The 17,619-nt window shown below is 42.6% G+C and overlaps 1 protein-coding gene across 1 annotated transcript; it reads right to left on the reverse strand.

The window, feature by feature from the left end:
* Positions 1 to 1,249: 1,249 nt before the first annotated feature.
* LOC133975964 (integrin beta-3-like) lies at positions 1,250 to 15,996 on the reverse strand. The gene is made up of 15 exons (XM_062414008.1): positions 15,839 to 15,996; positions 14,908 to 14,993; positions 14,448 to 14,652; positions 14,098 to 14,350; positions 12,762 to 12,924; positions 12,384 to 12,545; positions 12,123 to 12,218; positions 11,283 to 11,372; positions 10,672 to 10,806; positions 9,147 to 9,591; positions 6,002 to 6,224; positions 5,820 to 5,920; positions 5,534 to 5,653; positions 3,098 to 3,264; positions 1,250 to 2,551 (listed from the first exon to the last, which is right to left on the reverse strand). The coding sequence occupies exons 1-15, from the start codon at positions 15,909 to 15,911 to the stop codon at positions 2,483 to 2,485; spliced, it is 2,388 nt and encodes a 795-aa protein (XP_062269992.1). The 5' UTR covers positions 15,912 to 15,996; the 3' UTR covers positions 1,250 to 2,482.
* Positions 15,997 to 17,619: the final 1,623 nt, after the last annotated feature.

Consider the following 17,619-nt stretch of genomic DNA (forward strand, 5'->3'; position numbering starts at 1 on the left):
TCTAGACTGTCTGGCTGTCTAGACGGTCTGACTTTCTGTCTGTCTAGACTGTCTGGACTGTCTAGACTGTCTGTCTAGACGGTCTGACTGTCTGTCTTCACTAGATAGTCTGACTGTCTGTCTTTCTATGCTGTCTGGACTGTCTGTCTGTCTGGACTGTCTGTCTGGACTGCCTGTCTAGACTGTCTTTCTATGCTGTCTGGACTGTCTGTCTGTCTGGACTGTCTGTCTGGACTGCCAGTCTAGACTGTCTGTCTAGACGGTCTTACTGTCTAGACGGTCCGACTGTCTGACTGTCTGACTGTCTGTCTGTCTATACAGTCTGGACTGTCTGTCTGTCTGTCTGTCTAGACAGTCTGTCTGTAATAATGTAAAACAGCCCAGATTGTAAAATGTAGATATTAGCTCAATGACGTGTTTTAAACTGCTGCAGTTTAGAATAATCCATCTGCGTAAAGAAGCTCCCAAAACCTCACAGCGCAGCATGTGCGTTAAGGAGCCGTGGTGTCCCTTGAATTTGTTTGTGTGTGTGTGTGTATGTGTGTGTTCCGTTTGTTTTCTCCGCTGGACACAGAAGTCGCCTTTGCTCAAGATTTGACACAAAGACTGATACCGTAACTGCAGTATAGCCTAAATAAGTCCCACTGCATTGTAAGTGTGCGGACTCAGTCTGTCTAGCCATAGTCTGTCTGTCTAGACTTAGTCTGTCAAGACTCGGTCTGTCTAGACATGGTCTGTCTGTCTGTCTAGACAGAGGCATTCAGGCAACACGGGCAAGGCAGGAAGTCAACACGGGGAAGGCAGGCAGGCAACACGGGCAAGGCAGGCAGGCGGAGGATATTTCCTGTTCCAAACATTAACGATTTACTCAATCCTCTGCATCCGATAGCGGTCCGGCATGGTGTGGTGAAACAGACAGACAGTCTAGACAGTCTAGACTGACAGACTGTCTAGGCAGACAGTCTAGACAGTCTAGACAGCCTAGACAGTCTAGACAGATAGACAGACAGTCTAGACAGCCTAGACAGTCTGTAAGTTAGTTCAGAGTGTTTCAGCAACCAGGTATGTTTCTGTGCATGTGCTTTGGTGTTTGCCATTTTGTGTCTTAAAGAATGCCTGTTGACCCTAGTATTTTTTTATTTTGGCATTTGACCAACGATGTTCTCTGTTTTGCTGAAATAATGAACAGCTGGCTGAGAGTCAGAAATAAAAGTCCTGTGCAAAAAGCAAATATTTTGGATTGAATATTGTTTTATTTTTAGGTATTTTCTTTTTGTTCAAATTTTGATATTTTGTAGTAACTTGTTGGTTGGAACTTCACTGAGAAAATAAGTGACTTAAAAAATCTCTCTCTCTCTATGTGTTTATATGGTTGACTGGATGATATGGTTGCTGGTTATAAATGACATTACAATACATTATATATCATTTGGCTGACGCTTTTGTCCAAAGTGACTTATAATTAGTACACTCAACATTTATAAGGGGCTATATAGGGGTGCAGTATCTTGCCAAGGACACTTCGGCATGCAGATGGGGAACAGTGGGGATTGAACCGGCAGCCTCTTGTTGGAGAATGACCACTCTACCCCCTAGACCACACCGCCCCCAACTCTGCAAACACACTCTGCAAACACACTTCCCCCTACATAATTCAGCTGATACAATCCATGTTGTACATTTTACACTGTGTTAGATGAGCGATACTTTGCACAAAGATAAGTAGGGGCCACTAACAGTTTAAGTCCAGGAGATGGAAGCAGAGCATTACAGACAGAAAGCCCTGAAAATGTTCCAATGCACGTTGTAGGAAAACCACAACTCTTGTTATGAATCTTTGTCTGTTTCTTGGGAAAATTTCCAACGTTTAAACCAAAACAGGATAAAAATGACCAATTGTTGTCACTACAGCTCAGACGCCATGTCATTGATTTGTTACCATATCTGAAAAATTTGTTTTTTAAATAGCTTATCCTTGTCTTTGCCTTTTACATCTCACACCTGGACACCTGTAATGGTTGAAGGAAGCTTTATCAGAAAGAATAAATGAAAACTTATAAATATTGGGAAGAGAAAGAGGTGTTGCCGTTTTGGATGCTTTAAGGTGCATATATTAAATTCATAAGATAAAAAAATATATATTTCAGTCGCAGGCAAATCAAATTAAAAACAACAAACATGGCTGGATACAGTGGCATCCTGAAAGTCTGGGTGAACCAAACCTTTATTCTGTTCTGCACAACAAAACAGTTCTTAATCAATCACACAACACAATATCTTACTTGTCAGTGTAGTATAAGTGGAAGTTTATGACAAATCCCTGATAAAAATGTGTCCTCAGAATCATTTCTACATATTTACAAACACAAATAATTATTATTTATGGTCAGGTGACAGTAGAGGCCTGCACATGATTCGCTGCCTTCCCACAAAGTCCATTATTTCCTCTTCGTCCTTTATTTCTTCTCCTTGTTCAGTAGCGTCAGTCTTTTCCTCTGTATGTGATGTTTGTGAAAGTAGAGGTGGCTCCTTTGTAGAGAGGGTTGTGTCCCTGTTTGTCAGATACACACATAGAGAATTACGTCAAAGTCAGTTTAACAAACATGAAATACTCTCTTGTTGTTCAAGATTATAGAAAAGACACATTGAAAGTCCCTACTGAATTACACGATAGAAAATTTAAGGGAAAAATAGCCTAGGTTTCTCTGCCATTACTCGGTGAGTATTCTATAACACTACAGTGATTCTTTGTGGTTTCTGGCCTGTGGATGTGTCTGAGGCCACAAAAAGGCCCATTACCAGTAAAGGCTAATTAACGTTAGCTGATATAAACCCAGCCCTTCCGTTCGCTGCCTTTTGTTCTGCTGGGAGTAACAGCATGCTGCAGAAATAATAAAGAACATCTACAGAAAACGAAAGTGTGTGTGGCCTTGTGTGTGTGTCTGTGCAAATTTGTGTGTGTGTGAGTCCACAGAATGAATTTTAAGGCATTTTTTATTTATTAGATATAATTTTTTAATGAATTACCCTAATTTTAGTGTTATTATACAAATACACCATCCTGCAGTAGATGCCACCTCAAACTAAATTCACTCACTGTGTCCCACTTGGCACGAGCGCGCTCTTCCTCAAATTTGGCGAACTCCCGTCTGTCATGGATCGTGACCAGCAGCTTCCAGATGAGTAGAGCCGCCAGGCCAAGGAACAAGATGGCCCCCGCCACCGACAGGAGCAACACCAGAATGTCTGGACCCTTGGGGCATTCTGGATGGAAAGAAGAAAGAGAATAAGATCGAGGAAGGAGTGAGGTAGACACACAGAGGACGATAAGGCTTATTTCATAACGCTCTTTCCTCCTAGTCTCGTATCTTTAATCGACCAATGCACTTCAGGGGATATTAATTTGGCCACCTGTGACACTGGCAGCATCGAACCCAGTGTGCCCGTCCTACGAGCATGACTTCCAATCTGTGAAGTGATGCAAGAGAACGACGGCAGCACAACATGAACGAACACAAGAGAATGGGACTTTTCAAAATACCAAAGAGCGAAGAGGATGATGGGCTGAAGTGGAAAAATAGAAAGCTCACACTGCCAGGCCACAAATCTCCCATCCCTCACTGTGGTCGGGCAAAAACTCAACAGGAATCGGTCTTGCAAGGTTTCGAGATGGGGTTTCTCACAAGACGACTACATGAGGCCTTCTGACACAAGACTGGAATAACACACCAAGCAAGCAGAGGTTTATTTCCCCAGCACATTTCATTCCAGGCAGAAGCGCAACTGTGTTCAGCACAAAGCACGAGCTATACCGTGGAGTCTGCTACCACAAAACTATGTTGAAATTGTAAAGATAAACATTAAACACACAAATTATAAGGTAGGAGTAAAGTATGATCAATTTAAATAATCACTCTTTGTTTGTCATGTTTCCAATCATTCTGGAAAACTTAATCCACGACGGACTAGTTTATGTATCTTTCTTTATTTTAAATCGGCAGATGATGGTTTAGTTGTTTCTAAGTTTGGGAGTTTCAGCAGAAGTTACGTCAGTCATTTAACTTATTCTCAATCCCGAATTTGGATGGTTAAATGGATGGATTCCCTAAAAACTGACTTTGTTATTAAGCATCTTACAATGAGCACCTGGATCAGTTATTGTTTTTTATCATCTATTTCACCTGAAAGGTCGTAGGTAACGAGATTTTCTGTTTGTTTGTTTTCTGTTATGTTCGTACTGGTTTGAAGTCACAGTGTGAGTGTGTGCTTGCATGTACATACATATGTGTACAGCAGCAGTTAGGTAACCTATGGGGGAACCAGGGTCAACTTTTACAGCCAACATCAAAGCTCTGCTGCTCTTCCTCTCTACTCATTCCTACATTCTTATATTTCCTGCTTTTCAACAGAGCCTTTTGATCCTCATCATAACGACGTATATACGAATGTTGAAGCTGGTTCAGGCAACATTACCAGACATATGCTGAGTCAACTTTAGGGAGTCTCTTCTTTCTCCTCCACAACATAGCTTCATGTTTCTGTCTTTCTCTTACTGAGTTCCCCCTCGCCCCCTCTCCTCCCGAGGATGTGTGGAGTCAGCGAGCTGCTGGAGGAGAGGTGGGCCGCTGTTTACGACCCTCCTCGACACGGCGGGGTGCACCGCGTTCAAGGCAAATTTTCTTGGTGCGCTTCTCTGCAACCCAGTTGTGTCTTAATTAAACACACACCTTCAGTAAAAAGGCAGGCCCCGGGACAGACCTTCTCTGCGGGCACTGTTGGTCATTAAAGGGCTGTTTCACCCCCCCCACCCCCCCCCCCCCCCACGCTCTCTATCTGGCCACTTAATGAGCAGATGAAGGGCGTGCAGCAGGGGAGTGACAACTTGTACATAGGGATTTCACAGGGTGAGGATGTTTGGTATTACTAATATAGTTTTTTTTAAGTATTTGTGGATTTCATTTAACTGGATTTGTCATCAAAGCTTCCTTCAGTTATATAATATGATTATTTGCAGCATATAAAAGTTTCTGTACTCAAAGCAGTATGGATATATTTAACTGGGCCATTGGGGGCAGTAGAACAAACTGTAAACACAACTGGAAATACTCCAACAGTCATTCCTCTTTCAAGTCTTTATTTTATATCAATACACCAGTTCTTTAGAGGGAATAAAAGGCTCCATAGCTACTAAACGCTTCACTATGACCAACAGCTATAAAATATAGTCCTTGATCGCTTGCAGTTTGATGCTCAGCCGGCAGTGCACAGCCATTTTATCAGAACTTTTTTACTGGAATAGGCAAATCAGTAAAGTAAAACAGTAAAACCGTGACCAAAACAGTAAAACTGTCGGTTGTAAAACCAAAACAATGAGGGGAAAGACCATTAAATGCTCTGGAGAGCTGATGCAGATTGCAGCGTAAGCAGGAGACATTTAATCCTTTTTTTTTAAATCTGAATTATTGATTCGAGCAGCTTGATATGTTAGGTTTTGTTCAGTCAGATATCCAGGAAGCATGGATCTTTTTTTTACCTGGCTCTTTGACGACGAACAAGATGGACTTGCCACTGGAGTCTTCGTAGTACTGGAAACGCTCCACGCAGTCGTCCTCGTCTTTGTACGTGCAGTTCACCGCGTTCGTATCATGAAGGACTGCAAGAAAAATCCAATTGTTTAATGAACACTCTCTTTAGATGGAAGCATCAACACATTTTTGTTTTATTTTGAAATTCCAGTGGGGCAACTTTCATAAACTTGATTAAATCACTTATGATTCAACCATTTAACTTCTTTATGGTTGTAGTTTTAAACATCTCACGTAGTTCATCCACAAGCACAATCTCATCCTTGCAGATTCGAGAACAGGTGTTGTCCTCAAACAGGCGGCCCCTCTTGAAGTGCTTGCACTCCACACACTCCCTTCAGGAAGAGAAACTCCATCAGTTTAGTTTATGCAGCAGTTTCTAGAAGGATAAATATGAAATCTGTAAGCGGACTCACTTCTTCATGGTACAGGCGTCAGGGCAGGTGGGGCACTTGTCACACGTGGCCCCATACGCACCGGGCTGGGTGCACTCGCAGGCCCCACACACACACTGGCCCCTGCCGCTACACAGCAGACCCAGGTTGGACATGCAGGTGTCGGTGCGTCTGGAGCAATTACAGTTTTCACCCTGCCAGTCCGGTGCACACTGACAGAAGCCACAGTTACAGACTCCATGGCCTGGGAGGGACAGGGAAAGAAAAACACAAATGAAATACGCAAAAACTGAAATTACTGCCTCGTGGTTTGCAGCTTTGCAGCTTCAGTCTAAATACATTTCTTTCCAGACTTTGTGCCGAATTGAAAGGATCCTCTGGAGGGGTTCTTAAGATAACGCGTTCATGAGGCCATATAGTTTTTTTTTGAGGTAACAGCAACATTTAGCTTTGACCTTTAACCCTCAAAATGACATTAGATCAATCTCATTCATTCGGAGACGTTCGTCATCTTCACTGACATAACTTCACCTCAACTTGCATCATTGGCAAAGCATGAGTATGTGGTTATGAACCCTCCAAAATGTGGTTGATTTTTCAGACTTAAATATTCTCTGACAAAGCACATCAACACTGTTTACTCATATAACTTCCATTTCCTCAGATGAACGGGTGGTACATGGCAAAAGAGGATTCGAACAACCAATAAAAAGCAAGGACAGTTTATAAATCTGGGTGAAAATGAGGGTATGACATGATTGGGAAAGAGTGAGGGAGACAGCAGCAGTGTTTAGTGGTTGACATGATTGTTGTGTAACACTCAGTCTGTTCAAACTGTTCATTAAAGCTAGTTAGTTCCTCAACGCTCAGCCTGACATGACAGACTGGTGCAGCGACACGTTAACCTCTGCCAAGGAGCTTATGTTTTCAACCCTGTCCATTTGTTTGTTTGTTTGTTTGTTTGGTAGCAAGAGTTTAGCTCTAGCTTGAGCCCTTCCTGGGCGGTCCAGAGGCCTTCCGAGTCCAGATGGGATATATAGTTCCTCCAGCGAGTTCTGGGTCGACCCTGGGGTTACTGGTAAACCTCCAAAGGAAGGCACCTAGGAGGCATCCTAACTAGATGCTCTAACAAGTTCATCTGTCCCCTTTCAACATGAAAGAGCAGTGGCTCTACTCCGAGCTCCCTCCGGATGTCTGAACTCCTCACCCTTTCTCTAAGGCTGGGCCCAGCCACCTGACAGAACACATACTGCCAGTATTCACAACCTTGTTCTTTCAGTCATGAGCTATACAAAGCTGTCCTAGTTTATATTTATTTGAGGGTTCCACTCTATCTTCAACAATTTCTACTCTTCATATTTAAAAATCATGTAAAGCTGCTAGAACTATAGAGCACCATGTTTTCATTGAACACTAACAACGTGTTTACATCCTTTACATATGTTTCAAATGTTTTCAGTGGCTTCAACCACCAACACGGGAAAAGCAGAAGTGATCCTGCATCTGTTGCGAGACACCAAACCCATATCATTGTGTGCCTGCGGTGTCTGGAGGGCTCTTATTTCCAGCTGCATGACTCAGTGCATATGTGAGTAAATCTGTGCGTGTTGGTTTGTTGTTGTTGCATGAATTTGTATGTGTGTGTGCCAATACACAGAGTGACACTGCAGAACACATTGTGGCCTATCGCTGCCCAGATAAACAATGACAGGAAGCTGCTCCAAAGAGTCTGGCAGGATAAAAGATGACCCACAGACAAACCGTCATTACCACATGACCACAGGACCCACTGGCTTTTAATTAGACCGCTATGTGGAGAAGAATGGTCCTCGCACAGAATCAGGTATTTCAAGACAGCAAATCCATGTTTCACATAGGGAACATTTCCAGGACTCTCCCACAAGCCCCTTTCCTGCCCAAACATGGGTTTATTTTTAGCCTTATTACACCACATCAGCAAATGAGTAAGCAGAGAGGTATTTTCATGTTAATCTATGGCCTTTGGGGAATAGAGCAAAACATTTTCCTGTGAGATCAGCGGGGTGGGGGTAAGACATATATGTGATGGAGCATGTGGAAGTCAGCGCCAAAATTAGGTAATTAGCAATGGTCAAGTAAAATATCCTCAGTTCATTCGCATTGATTTGTTTGCATGTTTTTAATTACTGTTATGTTTTCCTCAACAATAACATGTGTAACAAAGGAGGAGGGAGTGTGAGGATGTTTGTTAAAACTCCAATCTGTTACCAAACACAAACTCAGGGCCACTGTTTAAAGGTTTCAACCGCACCGGAGAAACTTTTCAGAAAAGTGAGAGTCCCCTCGGACCGGAGAGAGCTACTGTCTGAATCTAGAAAGTTTTCTATGTGCTCAAATCCTTCTGAAGTCTGAGGTGTAAAAATCTTGGCTCGGATGACAAAAACATAGAACCTGTGCTCAGGCACACACACACACACACACACATTAACTGTCAATACTACTTGCCTTTTACCCAAACCTTAACCTAACCATAACCTAAACTTATCATGACTTTACCAAAGCTCAACCCAACTTTAAAACCTCTCTTCTTCATCTTCACCTTGAAAGTTAATGATGTACTTTATGAAGATCTGCCCATAATGTGTTAACAGATTTAGGTCCCGTTTAGGCACACACGAATGCACACACACATGCACATACACACACACTGCAGGTCACACCATTCTGTTTATTGTGAATGGAGCCCATGTCCCGGGCAGAAGGGAGCTTTGTTATTCTCTGTAATTCTTCCCAGATGAGGTGGGTGGCGAGTCAGCACGGGGAAGGGGACTCCCAAACCCGGCTGCCGTGTAAAAATAATGTAAAAGGAACAGTTACATATTTGTGGAGTATTCTTTTCTTGTCCAGAGTTAGATGAGATGATATCTGACTGTTCAATATGAAGCTGCTGCTTTGTTTAGACTGGTAACAGTGGGAAATAGCTAGACCTGGAGATTTATTATCGCTGACCCATAATTCACTGCTGGCTCCACAGGCCTGTTTAACTTGTGTCTGAGAGTTATATTAATCCCCTGATCAAACTTTTAAAGAGCAATATCAATCTTATTTGTTCTCATTAAAGCCCCACTGATCAATGGATTAGTTGAATCCAATGAAAACAAGACATTTTAAATAAACTTCATCTTACCTGAGCACAGTTCCCCCTTGTAGCGCAGGCAGTTGAAGTCGTCACACTCGCACAACTTGCCCCACACTTTCCCAAAGTCACTGCTGTGACACACGCACTGGCCGCACACGCAGTCTCCACGGCCGCTGCATATGGCCGAGTGGGGCCCTCCAGTGCCCGCGGGTCCACTGCAGCCGTCCTGCTCCGTGGGACTGTAGTCGCCCTCCGCACACTCGCAGTGCGGCCCCAGGCGCCCCGGGTGGCACAGACAGATGCCGCACTCGTAGGTGCCGTTGCCTTGGTGGCATTTGGGGCTGTCGAGCTGGGCCTTGGCCTGGCACTTGCAGTCGCACTCGAAGGACACGGTGATGGACAGGGAATCCTTGAAGCCCACGGGTTTGATAATGAAGGTTTTCTTCTTCTGTTTGGGGCAACCGCGAGCTCTGGCCTCCACACTGAAAGAGACCTGGGCGACAGGAGGGAATCGAAGTTGTACAATGTTAACTGTATGTGGATTAAAAGATTTGAAAATATTCTGCATCCGAGACATGGTAACTTTTAATACTTCTGTATCTCCCTGGTGTGGATTAACTAACATGTAAAAGCACTGTAATGGTGCGTCTGATGTTCATTTAATAGCTGCTCTAGTTCTCGGCTTTATCTAATCACTGTTGGCGGATACAGCACACACTTATGACATAGAGATTGCCTCCATATGTATTTAGTCAAAGTAATTGTTCGTTCAACATTGCTTCCAAATCTGGACGTCCAAAAGTGGGCAGTTACCACATCTGGTGAAAGGACCATATATGGAAGAAACAAGAGGAGCTGAAGCAGTGAGAGAGAAAGAAAGAAAGAAAGAAATGTGCAGAGGCCAAAAAATGTCACCTGGAGTGAGGAGAGAGCAAGGGATGGAGCCAAAGACGCTGTGATAGAGAAAAAATGCAAAACAGGGACGGAGAAAGAGCCCTAACAGCAATTTACTCTAAATGGAGCTGGCAGGAGAAGTGTGGAAGACAATGAAAACATGGACTTAGAAGAACGAGTTCAGAGATGGTGCTGATCCACTTCTTTCCATCATCTGAAGAAATGGAACATGTAGATAGCAGCAAGAAGGGAAATGGAAAGAGACCGAAGAGAGAAGGAAAAATAGCACATGGAAGTTGTTATTTTAAGAATGAAGACTTGGTGACGGCCTCTAGTCCTCAGAGACCGGTGGTGAAAAAATTGGCCTGAGAGCTGAGAGTATTGTATACAAGCCATCTAATTTGAGTTTTAGTCCATGTTTTTCTTATTTTTTATATTTAATGATCTTCTTATAGGAAGACTTAATGTCTTCTGACAAAACCACAGTAACTGGAAGAATACATCAAATTAGTTTCACAACATCAGGAATTATCTCTTCAGGGCTGAATATGAAACATGTTTTGCTGAAAATTGTCCATACACAAGTATAAGTCATTTTAAGAAGTTTAAAATGAGTAGATTATTAGATAAGTATATCAATTTTCCAAATCCCAGAAGAAGTAAGTGGAGCTCAGCTGACCGTGTCTCCTATCTTGAGCCCAGAGCAGGACTTGAGGCCCGGGATGACCTCCCCGTTCAGACAGGTGGCGTTGAAGGACAGAGACAGCTCCTCTGGGACGTCTTGGAGCTCCAACTCCACCTTGGAACGGATTTTCTGCCAACATCAAAAAAACAAAAACAACACATGCACATAGGAAGGTGAGTGACCTATTCTTAACTCTATCTTCATTGCAAAAATAATTTATTCCAACTGGTAAATTGTAATAATTATATTGCAGTTGTTATAATAATTTCCCTCTTCCCATGTCTGCATGCTGCACTGTAATTACATAATTTCCTTCTCCAATTACACGCAGACTCATTCTTACACAGTGTTTACTTGGATTTACAAACACAAGTGCACATATTAACACACACGACTGTGCATCATACACCTTTAAAAGCAACAAGGTAACAGGCAATGAAGTGCAGCCAGCAATCTCCTGCATATGGTCAGCTTCACTGTTCGGCCAACTTTGGCTTTACAGCGTGTGTGACTCAGACTGGGTGTGTGTTAACAAGCACATGTCATCTCCTCAAACACTGTCTAGCCTTGGTGTGTGTGTGTGTGTGTGTGTGTGTGTAACTCACAGCGTAGGCCTTCAGTATGAGCTGAATCACGTTGCCTGAGTCGTTGGACAGAGTTCCTACTGTGGTGCCTGGAATCAGCTCGCTGTAGTTCTACAAGACAGAGACAGACGTCCATAACAGTCAGAGAAATAATTTATAAACCATTAACAGCCACACCTTACAAATATATATAAAATATTCAACTTATTCCTGCAATAAATTGTAACAGCATGTGACAATATAATAAAACGTACCTTCAAATGGGTCAAAAATTTAAAAACCTATTCATAGTGACTAAATATACTAATCAATATTTATCAATAGGTTTCTGCTTAAAAATGTAAACTTATAGCCATCATTACATTATCCAGTATTCTACAACAATATATTACATAGATTTAGAGTTTTTTTTCCCACTATTTTCTTTGTTACCGAGGTTATTGTGAAAGTAAATTACAGGAAAAAGCAGCTCAAGTCAAACTACTGAATCTCGTTACTGAACTAAAAGTTGTCATAGCTAAACAAAACCTTCACAGTTCTCAGAACCTCATGGAGCTGCAGAAGTGTGACACACCCTGCTCACACTGGTCTGTTTAAAAAAATGAAAAGTGTATATTTCATATTAGTTTTTTTGAATACACACATTGGTTGTAATGGTGAACGTTTTTGGAAAATCTGGGTTCGTATCTTGCTGTGTATGAACAGTGATTCATTTTTGAATTTCCATTCTTCCAATGCAGGATCCAAGAATCGCATTGTAAAACCAGTGAGCTGAAACGCTACTGACTACTGTCGCTGCACAGCCAGTATGTTGTGTATGAGGGGCTGTCTGTGCACAGTGTGAAGTGCAGGGGTCCTGACCTGGTACAGAGGAACCACAGGGTTGGTGACAGCGAAGATGAGGTTGATGTTGTTCTCCGACATCTTCTCTGTGATCAGAGCAAGAGATGGATAATCCTGTGGGGCCAAACGAGGCAGCGTGGTGAGCACATAAACACTGAAATGTTCCTATTCGTGCTTCCACAGAGCTGCATACAAAGACTTCCATTGTCTCGGCTTCTCTCACACATCCTCCCTGTCTGCAATATGTGCACCAAACACACACTTACAGTATACACTAACCATAGTGGTTGACATGCTGTAAATATTGTCAGAGTTGAGGTGGCACTGCCCGTCGTTGGGCCGCACGATTCCTGCCATACGACCGTCCAGCGCCACGTGAGTCTTCGCATCCGAGGTGAAGATCAGGAGGTGGGAAGCGTCGGGACGCCAGCCGATCTGCTCCTGGTTCCCATCAAAACCACAAAGGAGAGAAGAAGAACTGAAATGTTATATTTCATTTTGAATTTGCACTTTGCGCTCGCTGATTCGTTTCATCATTGTTTTTAATCTAGTTTTTGGAATTCCTGAAATGTTTATTTGTACAAATGCGTGCCAGAGGAGAAAAAGGTTAGTAAACCAGATTCTTGGTTGTGTGTGTGTGAGCACATGACTCTCCACCTCGCAGACCGCAGCCTGGATGATGGCATCAAAGCCTCCCTCTGGGGCATCTCGGTTCCTGGACACCATCTGCTTCTTCACTTCCTCCGTGAAGCGTCCCACTTCTTCCGTCAGGGACAGAACGTGTTTGTAGCCGAACTGGGGCAGACAGGTGGTGTTGATGCTGTCAATCAAACAGAGCTCGGTCATTTGTGCATCTGTTGAGTCTGAATGTACGAAAAACTTAGAAGACAATTTTTGGTAACGTTTTGTCACAGTGACCTTCTGAGGTTGTAAATAATCATCTGTAAAATGGAAAATAATCAAAGACAGCATTATAGCTTCATAATATAAACAAGTTCAGTTATAGGTTATTTTCTAGTATTGTTTAGTAGCTTTATTGAGTCACACTTCCTGTATGGAATTTGGGGAAGACTTTGGTTGAATTGTCTCCTTAACTTGCTAACATCACCCGGAAGTGGCAGCCAAGATAAGAGCTCATCAAATTCTTTAAAGAAAAAGGTGCTTCACTGCTTCCTTTCTTATCTGCTTCACCTAAGAAGACACTGGAGCATCCTTTATGGAAGGAAAGGAGACAATAACCTCCCATAATTCCTTTGTGGCAGCAACCTTTATTGACCCACATCAATATCGTTCATCATTTGTTCTAGTAAAAGCTCAGTCGGTGCCCAAGTCCATGTGAATCCTCATTCACTTCCCTGACCTCCAGATATTTTCCATCGCCTGAAACCTTCTTTCTATCTGTGTTTCTACCAAACCCAAATTCTGCACTTGTCTTATCGTTTATCCAAACATTCCTGGAGGCTGGATATCTGCAGATTGTGTGTAAGCGGGGAGAGTAAATGGGGGAGTAAATGACTCGAGGGGGGTTATGGCAGTTTGCTCAGGGACACTAGTGTTGCCCTGCAGAGGGTACGATTACCTGCGGCTGATTCGTAGCAGCTGACCAAGCACCAGGGAGCCACTTTAAGCCTTTAACAGGTGCTGTGATGCTGTGCTACGCTGTGTTTAAAGGTGTCCTCACTAAAATGATCTCATCTGCATAATGACGCTACTTTCCACAAGCAGACATAAACAGCCACTCAATTCAACACCAGTATTCAAACAACACTGCAGCTACCAAAATAAACTTTCCATTACAAAGACATCTGGGTGAAGATTCCTGTGAAACGACGAGGAACAGGTAAATAGGCTAATTTGGTGCTGAAGTCATAGTTTGGCATTTTAGGAAATTACTTTATTTCACATATTTTGATCTGTATCGTTTTCTTCTGTATTGTTCAAGTAAGTCACATGACACCCCGATGATGATGGCCCCAATACCATTTCTTTTTACCTGTAGCAGGGGTTGTTCACGGCCTCTTTTGGGGAGATGTACATGTACGGTGAGAGCGGCTTGTCTACAAAAGCCCCAAAGCCCATGCGCAGGTTGCTGGTGGTGCGGTTCATGGCCTCGGCCAGGCCTTTGCCCAGCGTCCTCAGGCGGAAGAGGTCATCATTCATGGAGTAGGAGAGGTCCATGAGGTAGTAAAGGTCCACAGGGTAATCCTCCACCTGACGCACCTTCACTGTGAACCGCTTTGCATCATCTGGGAAAACATGGGGGAGAAATATCTACATTTCTAGCGTTACTTGATGTTTACTGGATTTATTTTCCATCCCTCATAACCAAACTGAGGAACTGACCTGGCCTGAGCGTGATGTGGAGTTTCTGGGGCTTGATCTGAGTGACATCTTGTGTGGCCCCCGCTGCCTTGTTGCTGAGGGGCCGGTCCTCGATCACTTGCATTTTGCTGATTGGAGACTCCACAGATGAGGCAGCGCAGCCCGCCGCCACCAGATTACTCTTCAGGTCACAGCGGGAAGAACTGGCAATTCCCTGACCAAAGTCCTGACAGACAAATTCAGAAAGTCAAAGGAAGACAGTCACTGTGTCTTAGTGGCTATAAATCAGATTTAAGCTCAAAACAAGCCAATGGATTAATGGGACATTCAACCTATTTCATGTTCTCAGTAAAAGAATAAAGATACAACATATGCACACATTCATCTCAAACAGATTAAGATGCTGATGGGGAGGTCTGTACCACCCTGTACCAGCAGAAAGCTAATTGCCTCAATGAAGTGAAGTGGAAAAGAAACCCACCTCCTGGACGCACCATGCACAGCTGGGGTGCACAGCCAAACATTGTTTGCATGTGCTGGCTCCTCGGGAGGTGCAGACGTTGGAGGCTGGAACCAAAAGAGAAATAATTTCCCCCAAATTGTTCATGTTTACCACAAATGAAGAGAAACACTTTCACCAGATTCTGAATTATCTTGTACTGTGGCTGTTTAAATCAAATCCACAATACAATGACTTGGTTTCCCTTGAAGTAGATGAAGTAACCATTCGTTCAGAGGGAATGCTGTACTTTTCACTTTTTTAAACTTTTAGTTAGATACATGTCAAATGAACATTTACCAAGTTAAATAATCCAACTAGACAAGTACTCTATCCTTCACTACATTTAGTTGCAAATGATTCTCTACTTTGACTCATGTACAATTGTACAAGCAGTACTTTTGCATGAGTTTTTTCATACGGCTGTACTGGTACTTTTACTTGAAGAATCTGTGTATTCATCACTATGCCGTTATGATGAAAAACATATACTCTGAACAACGAATGCTTGTGCTTAAATCCATCAATCCTCATCATCGCTAACAAGCAACAAGCATATTCTGTTTAATAAGTGCATTGAGAACATAACTTTTAAAGCCTGAAAACAACCAGACAGTCATAACTGAATATTGTGCCTAATTGTGTCTTTATATTTTTACTTAAGCACAATTTTACATGGAGTAACTTTACTTGCACTGGGCATTTTCTATACTGTACTTAAATAGATTTGAGTACTTCTAGCACCAAAATGGAAAGTACTGTATTTATGGTGCAACAAGCATATTCTTTCCAGCAGACACTTTGAGAACATCACTGCAAAGTCTGAAACCTCCAGACTTCCAGACATGCATCATGTGTCTCAACTCTTCAAATATTCTTGGCTGCACCAAAAAAAAAAAAAAAAAAAACTCACCGCAAACGTCTGATACCCCAGTAAAAATCAAAAGAGCCATCCAGAACAGCCCCTGCGCCGGGAGAGCTCCCATCCTGGTGCGGACTCTGTGAGGAGAGGAGCCGGACAACGAGCTCTGCGGTGAGGAGGACGAGCAGGAGGAGGAGAACTGGAGGAAAAAGGTTCATGTACAACTCCTAATAGAGTCAAATGTCTTGGAACCACCTCCTCCACATCCATAGCTCCCAGTATTATACTGTCAGATGCAGTGGGCGGGGACAGTGCAGCATCTACAGCCTGACATATGGGGGCTTTTATTTTGGTGAGCAATCGAACCTGTGACATTACTCTACCAGCTGCTGCAGTGTTGTGTCAACTTTTTTAGATTATATTGTTATTATGAACTCAAACACATTTTGATTTACAGAGAAAAATGTATTAGATTTGAGAATATTTGTTTGCTTCCTTTACCCTGAATAACGATAGATTAGCTTTATTATGAAAATTAAATGTAAAGGAAGAAATAGAGTGCAATCATGAGGGTTGCTTTAGTGCACACTGCCCACTAATGGACATAACTAGTAAACACTGGTGTCACAGGAACCACATATATGCTCCAGAAGACTGAGTGATTGGCAACAACATAACAACTATAGAATATATAACACTAAATGCACACAGAAAAAAATGGAAACGAAATAAGACAACAATTAAACTAAATCATGATTTAATGGACGATTAATAGAAAGTTTCCAATAACCCTGGGACTTAACGTCATTAAGCTCCCATCGTACCTTGAGGCTGAACAAAACAAGCGCTTCCGGTCACACCTATGCAGATGTTATCGCTGTAGTGAGGACTCAGATCAGTGTTTCTGTATTTGTGTGTGTTGTCAAAATTATGAAGTTGTTTACTTAATGTGAACGTTGTTTTTTTTTTTTGATTTGCGTGTGTTTTTTTAAAATAGCATTGCGTTGATCTCTCTCGGCCACCGTACTTTTCAGGTGGTGCCAGGAAGCAATGACTGTTCTCAGGTACGTGATCTCTGACACACACACACACACGCACAGACACACACACACACACACACAGATATGCTTTAAACACTGCACGACTTCTGTCTACAGCTCCAGTTACATTTCTGTACACCAGGTGGCGTTATGTTACAGTAAGTGTTTGAAGCATACACGTGCATGATGCAGATGACACACAGAAACTGTCAGGGGTGCTCCCTGGATTTATGTTTACATGTATTTGTATATTATTAACTGGTGCTACTATCATTCACACCATCATCACATCTGTAAGAATCTCTGTGATTATTTTCAAGTCCCCGGTGATCATATAAATAATCTTGCACAACTATCCAAGTTTCTTTAAAACAGAAAATGTCGCTCGGCCTCAGTGTTTCTGTTTTGGTTACACATTCACTTAAAACAATTCAAGGTGAAATTCTTGGATGTAATCTGGAGTTAATACTTGATGTTTTAACTCCTTGATACAAACTGAATTTGTCCTGTGCTGTTTTTTCAGGGTCAGTGACGGGGACGATCCATTTAATCTGATCTCAGTGCAGCATGTTGTGGGACATCTCGGGATTGGACCAAACTGAAAGTCACAGCTGAGAGCTTTTGGCAGAGAGATGTGAGCGGGGAGCAGAGTGAATGTTTAAAAAAGGGGGGGGGGGGACAGATGTAAACAATGAGGCAGATGAAACAGAGAGACAATGAAGGACCAGTTCACTCTCACTTTAGCTTGTCAGCTGCGATGTCACCGATGGGATGGAAAGCAATGGGGAAAAG

Source organism: Platichthys flesus, chromosome 20 (genome assembly GCF_949316205.1).
Source record: "Platichthys flesus chromosome 20, fPlaFle2.1, whole genome shotgun sequence".
In the NCBI taxonomy this organism is placed as follows: Eukaryota; Metazoa; Chordata; class Actinopteri; order Pleuronectiformes; family Pleuronectidae; genus Platichthys; species Platichthys flesus.